Raw genomic sequence first — 18,035 nt, 5'->3', positions numbered from 1 at the left:
TGTACTCATTTTCTCATCTTCTCAAGGTTTGAAAACAACACATTGTATTGAACTCTCCATTTCTTAAAAAGTATTCACTGAAGTCTCTTCTGGAGGGGGAGGTTTTATGTGTAATAATTCTTTTATGTTGTCTGTATATGTCTGTGCCATCAAAAGTTCTTTTTTTTTTTTTTGCGGAACCAGGGATTGAACTCAAGATCCTGCACTTGCCAGGCAAGCGCTTATTCTACTGAGCTATATCCCTGGCCCAAAATTTTTTCCATTCTGTAGGTTGTCAATTAACTGTTGTTTCTTTTGCTGTGCAGGAGCTTTTTTTTTTTTTAACTTTTGGGGCCTATTCTTTTTTTTTTTTTTTTTTTTTTGGTACTGGGAATTGAACTCGGGACCTCGCATTTGCCAGTCAGGCGCTTGTGCCACTGAGCTATATCCCCAGCTCTGAAAGTTGTTAATTCTTGTTTCCGAAGATGTTTATAGAGTCAGACTTGTGGAAGTTTTAATTTCCTCACTCTTATTCAAGTTCAGTTAGTAACATGGAACATCTTATTCCCTACTCTTCTTGAGAGCTTTATGATTAATGTAAGAGTTAGCTGAAAATCCTGAGAAGCTCACTTATTCATTTATATTTATTTATTTATTTTTGTATTTTAGGGAAGGCTCTACAAGGTGTTTAGGATCTTACTAATAGATCAGACTCATAGTGATCCGCCCCTTTACAGCCTCCCAAGAGCTGGGATTACAGGCGCGCCACCACGCCCAGTCTCAATTGCCAACTCAGTACGCCCCAGGGTCAGGCCCGGGGATTGAACCCCCCACATCCCTGCACCTGCAGTGCTTTAATCTGCTGAGCTGTTTGGTTGGCCCTGAGAAGTGCATTTAGAAGCTAAGAATTAAAGCCAAATAGGAAAAATGTTTTGAAAAACTGCAAACTTTGAGAAAAGTTTAGGTAACACCATGTTTTATGGAGAAGTGTACCAAAGTAATGTTTCTATTCTTTAGCCCTTTAGTTTAAATAGCTAATTTCAGTTAATCAGTTGGGTGAGTGTATGGCTTTAAAATCTTAGAAACCATCTCTGAGCCTAAATATAGAAGTTTGGTAACTTAGATAATAACATAGATAATAACAGCTTATCAGATATACAGGTCAGTGAGAGCCAGGAAAGATGACTGACAATGTAGATGACAGATAGCTAGAAAGACAGAAATTGACAAACAGAAATTTAGTAGGGATAAATGTGAAGATCTGAATCATGAATTTATATCATTAGGTTAACAAACATTTGTTGAAGATCCATGTATTAAAATTTGAGCACTGAACGTATATTGGGAACAAAATTATTATTGTGGTAAGCAGGGAAGGTGACATGAAACAAATTGCTGATTATCATTAATATATATCTATACCCATTGCTTACTGGGGGAAGACATAGAAGGTATACCCAGAGCCTAACTTAGTATAATTCTAAGGGGACAGTTGTTTATTTTTTTGTATCGAGAATCTAGCTCATAAGGTCCCACTTGTCAGGCAGCACAGTGTCTAAGGGGACAGTTTGAACAGTATCCTTTGCAGCAGTTATACAGTGAAGTTTTTAATTTGTGATACATAATTATATTCATCTTGGGGAATTGGTATATACGTATATTGCACCTTAATCATTTTTACTCCCCCGTCATGCAAGTTATAGGGTGAGGAGATATCCACTTATTCATCACTGCCAACCTGTAATACAGTTTGAGTTTACAACAGGAGTAATCCATTCTCCAAACCATTCTCCTTAGTATACTACCTAAGACACCTTTTAAGAATAATCTGTTTAAGATTGTTCAATAGTATACTAGATTCATATAAAATCTGAAGTCTTTAAGTAGCAAGCAAAGGGGGAATCCTGTATCTGGATCTTGTCTCTTCCAGTTTTTCTAAGTGCTTTGGTCTTTTCTTCTGTTTAGGGTTTTGTTTTGTTTTGTCTTTTTGAGACAGACAAGGTTTCACTATGCAGTTCAGGCTGGCCTTGAACTCACTTTGTAGCCCATGCTGGCCTCAGACTCCCAGGAATCATCCTGATTCAGTCTGCTGAGTGCTGGGATTATAGGAATGCACCACCTTGCCCACTTCTCATTAACTTTTTTTTTTTTTTTTTTAGTACAGGGTCTCACTACACAGATCGGACTTGTAGTGATCCTTCTGTTTTCAGCCTCCCAAGTGCTGGGATTACAGGCGCACACCACCATGCCCCATCTCAATTGCTGTCTCAGCGCTCCCCGGGGGGGGGGGCCAGCACAGCACTCTGGGGATCAAACCCTGGTCTTTGTGCCTACCTAAGCAGGCACTTTAGTCCACTGAGCTATCTGGTCGGCCCTTTTCTCATTACTTGTTAACCTCTGCTGCTTTATACCACTTTCTCCTTAGCCTATATATTTGCCCTAGGCTTAGCACTAAATTCAACTCTCATCATTTTCTAGAATACCAACCTAACTTGTTTCCTTTCAAAACGAAGTTCCTTGAAAGAGTAAACTTTGATCACTGTCTATACTGCTTCACCTTTCACTTGTTCTCAGTCATGGAACAAGGATTATTGCATATGTGATGCAATTTAGGTTTTTTTTTTTTTTTTTTTTTTTTTTTTTTTTGGTGGGGCTGGGAATCAACCTAGGGGTTTATACATGCTGAGTAAATGCTTTATCACTGAGTGGGTACCACTTTCATGTCTTCAGTGCTGTTCTTTTTTTTTTTTTTTTTTTTTTTTGCCAGGAATTGAACTCAGGACCTCACACTTGCCAGGCAGGCTGTGTGCTGCTGAGCTATAGCTCCAGTCCTATGATGCAGTTTATACTGCTCTGACAAACAAATGACCAGTGATCTTTTGACTAGCCGTTAGATCCCAAATCTAGTGGGTATGTGTCAGTCCTTATGGCCTACATTGCATGTATTGATGTTGTTCATTTCTTTGTGTTCATGTCTTGTAACTTAAAACCCCTTTACCTCTTGATGGACATTTGGGTTTTTCATAGTTTGGGACTAATTACAAATAAAGTTGAAACATAGTATTTACAGATCTTTGTGTGGGCATAGACTTCCCTTTTCTTGGGTAAATATCTAGGAGTATAATGACTGGGTCATCTCTTAAGGTTTTAAGAAACTGCCACACCTGTTTCCAAAGTGATTACAGTTTTGCATTCCCACCAACAAAGTATAAGAATTTCAGTTACTCCACATCCTTCTCAGCATTTGCTGTTGGTTGGTTTTCTTCCCAGTTATAGCCACTTTATTTTATTTTATTTTATTTTATTTATTTATTTTCTTTTTTGCGGAACTGGGGATTGAACTCAGGCCCATGCGCTTGCCGTGCAAGTGCTTATTCTACTGAGCAATCTCCCTGGCCCATATAGCCATTTTTATAGGTATGTAGTACAATCTTATTGTGGTTTTGTGTTTCTCTAATGACTGAAGATAGTGTGATCTTTTCAAGTGTATTAGCCATATCTGTTTTCTTTGGTAAAGTATCTGTTCAAGTCTTGTTATTTATTTTTTAATTATTCAGTATATGGTCTACAGGGTCTCACTACACAGATCAGACTCATAGTGATTCTCCTTTTTTCAGCCTCCCAAGCGCTGGGATTACAGGCGCATGCCATCACGCCCAGTCTCAAGCACTGACTCAGCATGCCCTGAGGGCATATACTAAACATGGGCATCAAGTTTTGGTTATATATTTTGAAGCTATTGTTATATACGTACAAATTTTATTTTACTTTATTTTTAGGGAAGGGTCTACAGAGTGTTCAGTGTCTCACTACTAGATTGGACTCAGTGATCCAGTGATCTGCCTGTTTACAGCCTCCCAAGAGCTGGGATTGCAGCGCACCACCATGCCCAGTCGCAGTTGCCATCTCAGTGTGCAGGCCCAGCAGGCCCGGGAATCAAGCTGGTGCTTTAATCCACTGAGCTATTTGGCCGGCCCTACGCACAAGTTTAGAAGTTATATATCTGTTGTATTGAGCTTTCTGTATATGTGCTTATTGTCTCAAAAACTATGTTTTCTTGAAATTAATTTTAACATTACAGCTATAACTTAGATGTAACAATGTGCAGATCATAAAGGATTTGAGTGATTTTTCACATAATAACTCCAATCGAGATACAGAATGTTTTCATCGTATTTCAGTCAGATGTTGATCAAGGAAGTTCACCCCAGTGAGTTCCACTATACATCCCCTTAGCCAATTTCTAGGCAAGCACTGTTTTGGTTTTTGTCATCCTGGATTAATTTTGCTTGTTTTTAGATTTTATGTAGATAAAAGCATACAGTACATGTATATGTACTCTTCTAGGCTGCTTTCACTCTGTTTTTGTAGTTCAGCCATACTGCTTGCAGGTATGCATGTGGTTTTTTTTTAAATTACTAAATCATACTTAAGTGTATTAATATAGCACAATCTATCCATTGTTTCTGGTTTTAAGCTATTTTTTTTAAAATATGTGTATATATTTAGTACAGGGTCTCACTATACAGATTAGACTTGTAGTGAGTGATCCTCCTGTTTTCAGCCTCCCAGCACTGGGATTACAGGTGTGCAGCACCACGCCCAGTCTCATTTGCAGTCTCAGAGGGCCCCCAGGGGCAGGGCCAGCACTGCAGGCCTGGGATCGAATCCCCTACATCTGCCTAAACAGGCAATTTAATCGCTGAGCTATCTGGCCAGCCCAAGGCTAATTTTGTGTTAAGTCCCTGTGAATACAAGTTTTTCTTTCATTGAGAGTAAATATCTAGACAGGAGATTTCTGGGTTGTGCAGTGGCTATATGTTTAACTTCATTAAAACTACCGAACAGTTTTCCAAAATGGTTTTACCATTTTGTACTACTGCCAGCAAAGGTTAAGAGTTCAAATTCACAGCATATCTTTGCAACATGGGAGTCTTTGAATGTAGTCATTTTAGAATGGGTGAAATGGTGTCTTATTTTAGGTTTGCTTGTTTGTTTTGAGACAGGATCTCACTGTGAAGTTCTTACTGGCCTTGAACTCACTGAATAGCTCAGGCTGGCCCTGAACTGGTAGCAGTCATCCTGCCTCAGCCTCCTGAATGCTGGGATTACAAGAATGTGCCACACATTTTAGTTTTAATTTGCATTTCCATGAATACTAATGATGTTTGACTTATTTTCCTGTGTTTATCGAGTGTTGGCATAATCTTTTTTTGAAATGTCTGTTCAGTTTTTTTGTCCAACTAAAAACATTGAATTATTAATGTTATTACTACACTGTAGGAATATGGCTTTTCTGGATACTAGTCTTGTGATCAGTAAATATATTGTGAATATTTTTTCCTAGTCTGTAACTTGCCGCCCCTCCTTTTTTTTTTTTTTTTTTGTATTTAGTACAGGGTCTACAGGGTCTCACTATATAGATCAGACTCATTCTCCTGTTTTTAGTCTCTCAAGCACTGGGATTATAGACACGCCCACCATGCCCAGTCTCAAGCACCAAGGCACGCCACCACACCCAGTCTCAATTGGCTCAGCACGCCCTGGGGGCAGGGATGGCAGGACTCCTGTGAACCCTGGCCATAAAAAAAAAAATTTTTTTTTTTTTTTCAGTCTTTTGGAGACAGGTCTCACTATGCACTTGAAACTGGCCTTGAGCTTACTTTGTAGCTCAGACTGGCTTCAAACTCATAGCAACCCTTGTGCATCAGCCTCCTGAGTGCTAGGATTACAGGCATGTGCCACCATGCCTGGCTAGCTCCAAGTTTAGAATGCCCTTTCCAGGATTTCAGCTGTTAAACACAGCCTCTTCCTTTCACATTTCATGTGTAGCTCCTTTCAGGTATTCTTTCTTTGTGGCTCTTCCTTTAGCTATACCTTCAGATGGAAAGAATTGCTTTCTTACATTTTTTCCTACTTTTTCTTAAAAGGAGAACTATTCAATAGGCACAAAGATAGAAACAAAATTTTATTTTGTTCTGTGTCCCTAGCAGGTAATAGTTTTTCTCTAAAATTTGTTGAGTTGAGTTCTCAAAAACAAAACAAAAATTGTAGCTCATCAAACTCTGGATCCTCTTGATTCAGCCTCTCAGGTACTAAAGTTACAGTTGTGCATTGCTACACCATACTGAATTCTCAAAAATGCTGATAATCAACGTGCAATTTTAAATTTCTAGCTAGGACTGTTGTAACTTGTTAGTTTTCAGAAAGTTAACTTTTAAAGCAATTAAAGCTGATTCAGCATGTTGAAGATAATTTTATGTGATGTTAGGTAAATTGCTTGGGCTGGTCACATTTATGCAGAGATTACTGTGTGATTGATGTGCTATTTTACCTTGGCTGGAGAGCCTAAGATGATGTAATTTTGGAGCCAAAAGAGATTTAGATCCCAATTCTAAAACTTTAACTCACTTGAAAATTAGGAGTTTTTGGATTTTTTTTTTTTTAAAGAAAATTAGTTTTGTGTCTAGAACTTCAAACGGAATTTTTGTCTTTGGGTTACTTTTATTGTTATTGTTGTTGTTGTTGCTGCTGCTGTTGTTATTGTAAGTTTTTGACTTTTTGAGACTGGGTCTCACTATGTAGCCCAGGTTGGTCTCAAACCTTCTTGCCAGAGCCTTCCAAGTGCTAGGAGGTTTGATTGCAGGTGTATAACCTGGTGTCTGACGTACTTTTTCATTTTTGCTCCCAAACCAGCATGTTTCTTAAAATCACTCATTCCATAGCTTAATAAACATTTCAGTGGTACAGAACAAATGCCTATTTAAATTGATAAAATCTTATAGTTAATGAAAATATATTTTTTATATTGTTCAAAAGGAATATTGGCATTATTAGTTTTAGTTTTTATACTTGGTGATCTGGCAGACAAACCAATTATCTTTAAACATTCAGAAATTCAAGCACTAAACTGGTAGAGACCACTGACCAATATTATTCTAATAGAAACCTCTCTAAGGTGATTAGAACTAACAACTACTTTTTTATTAAAGATTTACTGCCAAACAGATATGTTTGTAGTTGACAGAAATTCTTAGTCAAATGCAAGTAATTGTTAAACAGAAATGAAAATAACCTTTCCCTACTTCTGTTATTTGAGGGGCTATTTTTTCAGAGCATGTACAAATTATTTAGTCAGTAAGAACAACTTGTATGGCAGCTTTTTAGCATTGCATAGAAAACATCTGTATTGTACAACTTGTGCCTCAGGTTCTTCTGTTTTCAATTCTTGAGTCTCTTTGGAATTTGACCTGTTGAGCCCATGGAGTCCTTTATCTGGTTTCACAAAGTTGGGCATTTAAATAAAAAAAAAAAAAAAAAAAAAAATGCAACTCAAAAAACTGTTACGTTTTCCTCTTTTAGGGGGTGAGGGTGGGCTACTGTAAAATCCAGAACCAAAGTTTCAGCTTTTTTGCTCATGGCCTGTTTAGCTTATGTTTGGGTACAGATCACCTTGTAGGTCCCTTCATCTTTCTTTCTTGTGTGTTTTTGTTTTGTGTTGTGTTGTGTTGTTCTTAAGACAGGAGTTCACAGTTCAGGCTATGCAGATCTTCCTGCCTCAGCCTCTTTAGTGCTGGGATGGTAGGTATATACCACGGTATGTACCGTGATTTTCTTACCCATTTTTCCCCCTTATTCAGAGACTGTCTTTCCTTTCTTCTCTCTTCGTCTTCTCTAAATCTTACACTGTATGCTTTCATTTTGGCTACCTTCCATCTGTTTTGGAATGGGGTAGAATATAAATAAATGCTAAAAAATCAACAGACAAAACCTATGTTTTTACAGTGCTTCCTTATAGTGAAAACAGCAAATTAAAACTGGTGAGGTGGAAAGTCCATTTTTTTTTCTTTTTTTAATAAACGAAGATGTTTTATGCAAAGAGGAATTTTTGTTTAGTATTGGGGGCTAAGAAGAATTGTGAGCTCTTTCAGATTAATTTATAGACCCTGGATTTTTTTTAAAAAATGATAATTCAACATTTAAATTGTTTTAAAAGTTGTTATTTTAGGCCACTTGTGCTGCTACACTTGGTGATCTGACAGATAAACCAATACAACAATAAATGTATTGTACTGGGTAACTTACAAACAACAGAAATTTCTTTCTCACAGTTCTAGAGGCTACATGAAGTCTTTAATTGTGCTATTGTGGCTCTCTTGATGTCCTGTCCATTTAAAATGTTCATCTAGCAGGGTTTGGTGGCACAGGCCCATAATTTTAGAACTCTGGGAGGCTAAGGCAGGACAATTACCATGAGTTCGAGGCTAGCCTGAATTACATACGAAGACTCTGTCTCAATAAATAAATAAATAGGGTCAGCCAAAGAGCTCAGTGGATTAAAGCTCGTGCAGGGGTCGGAGGTTCGATCCCCTGGCCTGCTGCACTGGCCCTGCCCCCAGCGGTATGCTGAGAAGCGATTGAGACCATTGAGACTGGGGGTGGTGACACACATCTGTAATCCCAGCTCTTGGGAAGCCGTAAACAGGTGAATCACTGTAAGTTCAATCTAGTAGTGAGACCCTGAACACCTCTGTAGATCCTTCCCTAAAATACAAAATAAATAGATAGTTCACCTTTCATTGTCATTTTGATTTTGGGAAAGAACTAGAAGTTACAGTGTCAAGTCCACTGAATAAAATAGATGACACGCAGCAATGTTTATGTATGTATGTATTTATTTATTTTTGAGACATGGTCTGGTTATATAATGCAAGCTGGTCTTGAACTCACTTATGTACCCTAGACTGGCCTCGACACACTGGAATTACAGGCATGTGCCACCATGCTCAGCAGTAATGTTCATTTTGGTACTGGAAATCGAACTTACAACCTCATGCTTGCCACTAGGCAGATGCTGTGCTACTGAACTACATCCGCAGTCCCTCCATCATACTGTTTTCACAACCCTACGCTTCCATTGAAGGGTACTTTGTGTAATAGTATTTATAGTATTTTGATCCCACCTTACAAAAATATGATAGAGCACTTTCAGAACTGCTTCAGAGAATGACCAAATGATGGGATAAGTGTTCAAAGCAAAGTGGGTGGACTATTTTGAGGGAGAGTAATAGCAACGTCTTTTACTATAATAATTGTTAAAGTTTAAGCATTCTTTTTTTTTTTTTTTTTTTTTTTTTTTTCTTTTGTTACTGCAACTACTTAATGTTTTATTTAGCCTTCTGACTCTGTGCTTGCACCTTCAACACTTTCACCATGATTTTCTGCTCTTTAATAAAGAAAGTGCTCTTGATCCTGTCATGGACATGCTTGGCACACTTGGAGCCCCCATAAGCCCTGCTGACATGCTTCTTGAAGTTTTAGACAATCTCATAAGAACTTTAGGTTGCACAGCTCGAAGTCTGCCTGGGCACACACCACATGCACATTTGGGGGTCTTCCCAACCTTCTTGGTATAAAGGTAAACAATTATATACCCTGGGGTTCAGGACAGCCTAGTTTTTTTAAAGGCATTGTTGTAGGAAAGCCTACTACGGTATGTCAGGTACTGGACCATTGTGAAAGCCTCTAGACACCGTACACGGAAGAGGGAAAAGCTCATTGTATTTGTTGACAACTCCCTATAAATAGTACCTTTTCTCTTTATCCTCACATGGTGTCTGGGGCAAGGCAACCTCTGAGGCCTCTTTATAAGGCTGGTCGTGCCAATTAAGAGTGCTTCATTCTCTCGATCTAATCACCTCCCTAAGGCTCGTTTTCCTACTGTCATCATAATAGTGATTAGGTATTTTAAAATAAGAATTTATTTTTTTAAGAATTTTCTATTTGTGGGGGAACTACCCGCTCGGGCCCCCCTCCTGTCCCTCTCTTGGACAGGAGCTTTCTTTCTCTCAATAAATATATTCTGCTCATTAAAAATAAATAAATAAATAAATAAATAAATAAAAGAACCAGCTTTTCCGCCCGCTCCCCCACCCCCCCAAGGGGAAAAAAAAAAAAAAGAATTTTCTATTTGTGACCTCAACACATGAGAGCTATATTCTTTTCTGACAGAAAAGGTGCTTTTCCCCTAGTGTTTTTGTCTATGACTGCAGGAGGTAGAAATGTTCTCCCCATTTTGTTGCATCTGTGTGTGTATGTTTTAAATTGAAAGTTTATCCTAATGAAAGACAGGACCTGTGGTTTATAAAACAGAAGGAAAGACAGACTGGAGAGAGTGCACAGTGATTCATTAGTACATGCACTTTGTTTAAACACCTGTCTTTTAACCACATTGTGCCCAAAGTGGTATTGGACTCATCTCACTGTATTTTGCTCTCTTTTTTTCTCTTCTGTCTTTAAAGTAATATTGAAAGACTGAGAATTATATTCAGTTAGAGATAGAAATAAAATATTTTAGTTCAATGCCATATGCCATACCAGATCTTTTTTCTGTCCCTTCCTCTTCTTGGTACTTTTATTCATACTCCTTTCCTTCATCTTTTTGCTTTGCACTTCTTGTTCTTACACTGTGCACTCCTTTGCTTGCCCTCTTCCTTCCCTTCTTTGCTAGCTTTTGGAGATAAGTCATTCTTGAGAATTCATTGCCTTGGAATACTTAAATTATAACCATTTCTCAGTCTTTAGACATCTGACAATACCACTTACAGTAATTTAAAACATTAATATAAAGATAAAATTAGAAATCTTGATCAATTTGATGCAGTAGTTGTTTAAATCTTGTATTAATGGAGAGAATTAATAAGAAAATGGGAACTTCAGTTTCCTCTTGCCAATGATGTTTCATTTCTATGAGATGATAGACTAACTCCTGATTTTCACATTTTATAATGCTAATATATTAATTACATTCATATCATGAATCTGACTCATAAGCTTTGAAAGAAGTTTCCTTTTAAGAAATAGATGGATTCAGATGGTTCCACTTCTTAAGCATGTTATAGTTGAAATTTATGAAAGTTCTTGCAAGATCTTTCTGTCTTAAGGTATACTTCATTGTTTCAACATTGAATAAGCAAGAAAAGTGACATTGAGAGTATTATTTGTAACCTTTTTGACTTTTTTGAGACAGTGTCTCACTGTGTAGCTCAGGCTAATCTTGAACTTGGGGCTATCCTGCCTCAGTCTACCAGATTCTGGAATTGCAGGCCTGTATCCCAGTACCTGGCACTATTCGTAACCTTTTAACTTGATTGTAGCTACTGGGTTCCATTCTAGTGCCATAGCAATTGCAATGACATGTGACTGACTGACACTAGTGTCTTTCAGTTTCAGGAATTGGAGACAAATGGAAAAGAAGGCTTAATAAATGAAGCTTATTGATGCCTGTATTCATTCAACTGAAATTATGAAGTGGTGTATTACTTTAATTGAGGAATTACTTTGTATCTCTACTTTTTCTTTTACTCCCAGAAAACATATATGTGCATGTGTGCATGCATGCATTTGTGTGCGTGTGCATGCATGTGTGTGTGTGAAGGCAACTGAGTTGGAATTTAAGTTTTTCCACTCCCAGTAGAAGGAAATGAAAATTTAGTTAGTAGAAGTTTCCCTGAAATAACATGCTTTTTTTTTCAAGCAGGGAAATAAAAATGACTATAAAACCTTCTCTGGTTGTATTATAAAATAGATACTGTTATCATTTTTAAAAGAATCACTGCAGTTTTTTGTTAGATTAGGTACACAGCAAAACTGATCTAAAAGTACAATTATTGTTGATCTCCAGAATCTTCACAACCAACATCACTGTGCACCAGTGTGGTACATTTTTTAGAATTGTTGGGCTGATAGTGACATCCAGGAAATTGTTGAAGACCTTTAGAGATCATTCCCATCATGGCATGGCACCAATAACTTTTATCACTGTATCTTCTTATGCCAGAATTACTTCAGCATCCTACTTGTTGTTCTTGTCAGTTTTGTTCACTTTCCATTTTACCTTTGCGTTTAGTTGTAGGCTTATTGGATGATTGAAATGTTGCATCTGATATGCCTTGTGTAGTGCCAGACTCAAAGGAATGGCTTGTTCTCTCAGTTGTTAATAAAATTCATCTACCCCCCCCCACAAGGACTCGAAGGGCCTATATAGGACCTCAGTCTCCCTTTCAGGGTTTATTGTCCATTACAGATTCCCTGTTTAAGCCAGGCATCCGTAATCCTAAAATTTGAAATCCAAAATGCCCTGAAATCTAAAACCTTTTGATTGATGAACCGATGGTCGAAAGTTTCAGATGTTTGGATTAGAAATGTTCAGCCCTAAAGTTTATATAGATATTTCAAAATTGGCTTGTCTGGCAAGCGCAAGTTCCTGAGTTCAATCCCTGGTACTGAAAAAAAACCCAAAAAACCAAAACAAAACAAAACAAAAAAACACCAGAAAACAAACAAAAAACAACCAACCAAGCAAAAAATCAAAATTGGAAAAACCTCAAAATATTAAACACTTCTGGTCCTAAGCATTTGGAACAGTACTAATTGCAAAAATGCCATGACAAGAAATTTACTACTAGCACAGTCCTGAGCGAAGGTGCTGGGGCAAGATGGTGGCAGCCAAGAGGAAACGGCATGGGAACTTGCAAGTTGGGGCAAAGAAGCCAAAGAGAAAAGAGAAAGATGGTGGGCCTCCAGTTAAGTCATTGGCTGTGGCAGAAGAGATGGAGGAAGCTGAAAGAGACCGTATCCCAGGCCCTGTTTCCAAGGGCAAGTGGAAAAATAAGGAGCGAATTCTCATCTTTTCTTCAAGAGGAATAAATTTCAGAACAAGACATTTAATGCAGGACTTGAGAACCTTGATGCCTCATTCTAAAGCAGATCCTAAAATGGATCATAAAGATAAATTATTTGTGATTAATGAGGTCTGTGAAATGAAAAACTGCAATAAATGCATCTATTTTGAAGCTAAGAAAAAAACAAGATCTTTATATGTGGCTTTCAAATTCACCTTATGGGCCCTCTGCCAAATTTCTTGTTCAAAATATTCACACCCTAGCTGAATTAAAGATGACTGGAAACTGTTTGAAAGGTTCTTGGCCACTTTTATCTTTTGACCCTGCTTTTGATGAATTGTCACATTGTGCTTTGTTAAAAGAACTCTTAATTCAGATTTTTAGTACACCATGGTATCGTCCCAAAAGCCAGCCATTTGCGTACCGTGTATTTACTTTCACCATTTTGGATTATAGGATATGGGTTTGGAACTTCCAGAGCATAGATGAAGATGCTCAACTTGTAGAAATAGGACCTTGTTATGTTTTAAATCCGATAAAGATTTTTCAGGGAAGTTTTAGAGGACCAACCTCATACGAAAATCCTCACTACCAATCACCAAACCAATCTTATGATCGGCGGGTCATAAGATCCATCGCGATGGGAGTTCAGCATGGCGGCGTTTGCAGATTTAGACCTCCGAGCGAGTTCTGATCTGAAGGCTTTGCGCGGAATGGTGGAAACTGCCGCTCACCTTGGTTATTCAGTTGTTGCCATCAATCATATTGTTGACTTTAAGGAAAAGAAACAGGAAATTGAAAAACCAATAGCAGTTTCTGAGCTTTTCACAACTTTGCCGATTATTCAGGGAAAATCAAGACCAATTAAAATTTTAACTAGATTGACGATTATAGTTACAGATCCATCTCACTGCAATGTTTTGAGGGCGACTTCTTCAAGGGTCCGGCTGTATGATATCATTGCAGTTTTTCCAAAGACAGAAAAACTTTTCCATGTTGCTTGCACACATTTAGATGTGGATTTAGTCTGTGTTACTGTAACAGAGAAACTGCCATTTTACTTTAAAAGACCACCAATTAATGTGGCAATTGACCGAGGTCTGGGCTTTGAACTGGTCTATAGCCCTGCTGTCAGAGACTCTACAATGAGAAGGTACACGATTTCCAACGCCCTCAATTTGATGCAGATCTGCAAAGGAAAGAATGTAATTATATCTAGTGCTGCAGAAAGGCCTTTGGAAATAAGAGGACCATATGATGTGGCAAACTTAGGGCTGCTGTTTGGGCTGTCCGAAGGTGATGCCAAAGCCGCGGTGTCCACTAACTGCCGAGCAGTGCTTCTCCATGGAGAAACTAGAAAAACTGCTTTTGGAATTATTTCTACAGTTAAGAAACCTCGACCATCAGAAGGGGATGATGATTCTCTTCCAGCTTGCAAAAAAGCCAAGTGTGAAGGCTGAAGGGGATGGACCAGCCTTCGTTAGCACTGCCTTTCCCCATTTATACCTCATCAAGAGCAACAAAAATAAAATGTTTTCTGTGCAGCTTTATGTTTAAGCCACTAAAATAACAAAAACTTGTATAATTTTTTGTAAACTTTTTATAAAGGCCATCAGCTTAATGAATTTAGCTATACTTTAAGAGAAAGATTTGTTTGTTTATCCTTTGTGTAAGTGATGAATGTTCTTTGTCTAAAACTTTCTTGTTCCTGTAAAAGTTAATGCTTTTCTACTTGCCATGCATGACTTATTCATTATTTTAAAACGATACTGGGGCCAGGGACATAGCTCAGTGGAATAAGTGGTTGCCCGGCAAGCTCAAGGTCCTGAGTTTGATCCCTAGTACCATCAAAAAAAAATAAATAAAACGTTACCGAACAAATGATAACTTTGGGGGCTGACAGCGTATCACGGGCGCCTCTGGCTGACCTGTTGTTTGAAGCATCACTTTCATCTATGTGTTTACTGAAAATACGGGAAATATTTAAATTTGTAAAACTCTACTTCAAAAAAGACACAGTGCCACTCATCCCCCTCAGAGTGCTCCTGCTCACTTGAAACACACTTGTCCTATCTCTCTTGCTACTTTCTGAAGCCATTCTGCTCCTGTATTGTAAGTGTCATTTAATTATACTGTTTCTGCTGCCCTGTTTTTGCTCACACCATAAAGACATGAAAGAGGACGTGCAGTGCTGCCTCGCAGTGGCAAGAACGGGGCCAAGTGGGTCTGAAGTGAGGAAGAGTAATTTGAAAGGGCTTCATAGCAATGTCGTTACTGTAACTTCTTATAATCTAAATATTCACTGTATATTTTGATCACTTGCCTTCAGAGTTCTCTATATCAGAATTCTTAAAATGTCTACAATTTGTAGGAGAGGAAATGTGCACATAAAATTATCTTGGTCTCTTTCTGCATTCTTCAGAATGTACTTGAAATAGGTTTCTTCCCTTTAGTTGGAAGAAAACCTAGTTTTGATTTTCTTGTTAACTGCATTTAGCATATGAAAGCACTTACTTGACTTAGAAAAACTTTGGGAATAATTTGTTTTGAATAATGAGATCATGCTAAGTAGAAGTAACCTTTTAGCAAATATCTGCATTAATGCTGTTCTGGTAGAGGAAATACACCAAAACATGATAGCAAATAATCAAGATGTGTAGCTGAATAAGAAAAATATTTAATGAAAAAGCTATTGTAAGAATCAGAGAAGTTACTATTTAGAAAGCGTTATTCCAATCTATGTGAATGTAGATGTCTAAGAAAAACACTAGAGAACCCACTAAAACTGTGTGCCTAGATGAGATTTATTCCAGGAATGTAAGGCTATTTCAGTTCTTTAACATTTTAATCAGATGAAAAAAATCAGAGCCTTCTGATAAATTCCCCCCAAAAAAAATTAATAAAATTTAAAATTCTTTCTTGATTTTATAAATAACAGTGAAAACCCTTGGCAAAATAGAAGATTGTGGCATAAGCATACATTTATGTGTGCACACATCAAGCATCAATCCAATTAGTTAAATACAGAATTACCAAAAATTGCATAATTTTCTTTAGTTTCTAGTCTCATCAAACTTGTTCAGTATAAGAATGGACTAGCTGAACTGACACCTCTCAGCGATGCACAGGATAGTACACAGGTGGCAAACACTGTGAGTGATGCCTCAGGTAAACTTTCACAGTTAAGCACGTTTCTGGAATTCAAGTATCACCAACTAACATGCCTTGGTAATTTGATTTTCAGCCTACCCATGGGCTTTGCAACACCAGTGACTGTTGCCTCTATCTGCACACCAAGTCGCCCCTTCTTTGTTTTGAAGTTTGTTTCTACTTTCACCCTGCTCAAATTTGGCAAAAGCTAGCTGTGCTTATTCACAGATCTATGCCAGTTCTATTTAATACTGTAAATTTTGGAAGTTAATTTTAAAAGTGAGTGAACTATTAGGATTAGAGACAGCTACCATCTCATTTGGTGCCCTGCAAAGGCTTGGAAAAGCTGAGTTGTTTGAGCTGTTGTTGGGTATCTGCTTTCCATTCAGCAGATAAATGTCCCTGTGCAGTGTTAGCCATGGCTCTGAGGCAGTGGTGATCAGAGCAAACAGGTGTGATATTAGCTGCTTGGTTGCCTGGTCTGCTGTTGATTCTGGCAAAAGGTATCTTTGCCATCAATGGCCCTTTCATTGACCTCAACTGTGTGGTCTACATGTTCTAGGGTGATTCCACACATGTAAGTCAGTAGCTCTCAAGACAGAAGACAATCAGTGGGAAGCTCATTTCTATCTTCAAGAAGAGAGATTGTTTCAGCCACAGATGGGGAAGATGTTGGTGCTGAGTAGGTTGTAGAGTCTTTTCAACACTTTGAAAAAGGCCAATACTCAGGTGGCGCCAAAAAGATCCTCATCTCTGCCCCTTGTGATTCACCACAGAGAGTATGGACCATAAGAAATACGATAACGCCTCAGTATCAGCAGTACGTCTTCCTACTGATCTTCCTTGGCCAAGCTTGTGACAGCCTTGACATGAGAGACTCATAAGTTGCATCATTGCTGCTACCAGAAGACCTATATGGTCTCTCAAATCAGCTTAACAGCACTGCAGCTGCCCAGGAAAAAAGACTTGCTGCCAGAGCCATGGGCAGGATCACTTGAGCTGAATGGGAATCTTGCAGGACTCAGTACGTCATGGGTCCGACCTGCTGTCTGGAGAAAGCTGCTGGATAAGGAATCGTGATGGTGGTGACACAAGCATCAGAGGGCATCCTGAGCTGTCTAGAGGACTGGCTTAGCTCCTGTAACAGTGACACCTGCTCACCCACTTTCAATACTGGGACTGGCATTAGCCTCAACAACTTCTTTGTTGAGTCCATTTTCTAGTATAATAAATTTAGCTAGAGAAATAAAATGGTGAACTTTATGGTCCTCCAAGGAGTGAAAACGCCCTGGACTACCTCCACAAGAACATGAAATGAGAGGCACTCAGCTGTGTGGAGGGTGGCGATCTCTATCCCCAGAGCCCCCCAACACTGAGAATCTCCCTCAACAGTTTCCATCCCAAACTCCCTAAAGAAGGGGAAAGGTATAGGGGCAAAAAATCCAGCACCTCAAAAAAGTCTGCTGTACTCAGTCTCCCACCAAAAGCAAAGCAAGTAACTGTTAGCAAGTTACAAGTAGATGAGAACAGCACAGCCAAGATTTGGGAGATTATAGTCAAAATGTACACTCAAATTGCTTTACTAGTACTTAGGCTCTCTCTACTTTAAAGAAAGTAGAACTCAAGGACAACTTTTGGATCCATCAGTATACCCATAGGCTTTGACCTGTGAGTTTACACTTAACCTTTTTTAAATTTAAAATATTTAAAGGGATATGTGTTCAATTTTTTATGATGCCTGCATTTTATCCTGTGAATTAACTACACTAACTCCCATTTTAGAAGTACCACTAGGGATTTTCATGTTACAGAAAGGAGGTAAAATTAGGTGCAGGTTCAACTGTTGGAAAACTCAGGCAAATGGAAAGTCATTAGAAATAGAGGTGCTTCTTAGTTTATAGGCCCTAGTTTAGAGTTGTATTGGTACGCAGTTGTGTCTTTTTATAAGTGTATGATCGTGTCATTACTCCAAATAGGAGAGCCTGATGTCATTGGTGACTAGCAAGTGGATTTCCTTCTAATATATTTACTTTTCTGGAGCATAAGCCACCATTTTGGTTTCTACAGCAATGCTTTAATATGAATGTAGCAAGGGGGCCAATTGTAAAATACATATACAAATCCAATAGTTATAATTAAAAACCTCTTATAAAATTAATTTTAAAAATGACCGTGACATAAATTGCCAAGACATGTAAGACTTTCCTGAAGAAAACTTTTACA

At 38.2% G+C, this 18,035-nt stretch overlaps 2 protein-coding genes, 1 non-coding gene and 2 pseudogenes across 5 annotated transcripts in view; 4 read left to right on the top strand and 1 right to left on the bottom strand.

The window, feature by feature from the left end:
* The window catches only part of Nlk (nemo like kinase), a 170,651-nt gene that overhangs the window by 19,907 nt on the left and 132,709 nt on the right, over positions 1-18,035 (top strand). The gene's annotated exons all lie outside the window — the stretch shown is intronic.
* LOC101578001 lies at positions 9,147-9,547 on the bottom strand (annotated as a pseudogene).
* LOC111817869 lies at positions 11,102-11,226 on the top strand. Its single transcript, XR_002821971.1, has one exon. It is a non-coding gene; the product is annotated as a small nucleolar RNA SNORA54 (small nucleolar RNA).
* LOC101578798 overlaps positions 12,477-18,035 on the top strand; it is a 6,314-nt pseudogene continuing 755 nt past the window's right edge.
* Positions 13,309-15,547, top strand: LOC101578397 (ribonuclease P protein subunit p30). The gene has a single exon (XM_004635428.3). It carries the CDS (start codon positions 13,316-13,318, stop codon positions 14,120-14,122), a length of 807 nt encoding a protein of 268 aa, XP_004635485.1. The 5' UTR covers positions 13,309-13,315; the 3' UTR covers positions 14,123-15,547.

The sequence above is a fragment of the Octodon degus genome, unplaced genomic scaffold (genome assembly GCF_000260255.1).
Source record: "Octodon degus isolate 3935 unplaced genomic scaffold, OctDeg1.0 scaffold00072, whole genome shotgun sequence".
Taxonomy (NCBI): domain Eukaryota; kingdom Metazoa; phylum Chordata; class Mammalia; order Rodentia; family Octodontidae; genus Octodon; species Octodon degus.
Note: the sequence above shows the minus strand (reverse complement) of the source record. Positions and strands in the feature narration are given on the sequence as shown.

Coding starts and splice junctions, on each gene's coding strand:
- LOC101578397 (XM_004635428.3), top strand. CDS start 13,316: ATGGCGGCGTTTGCAGATTTAGACCTCCGAGCGAGTTCTGATCTGAAG.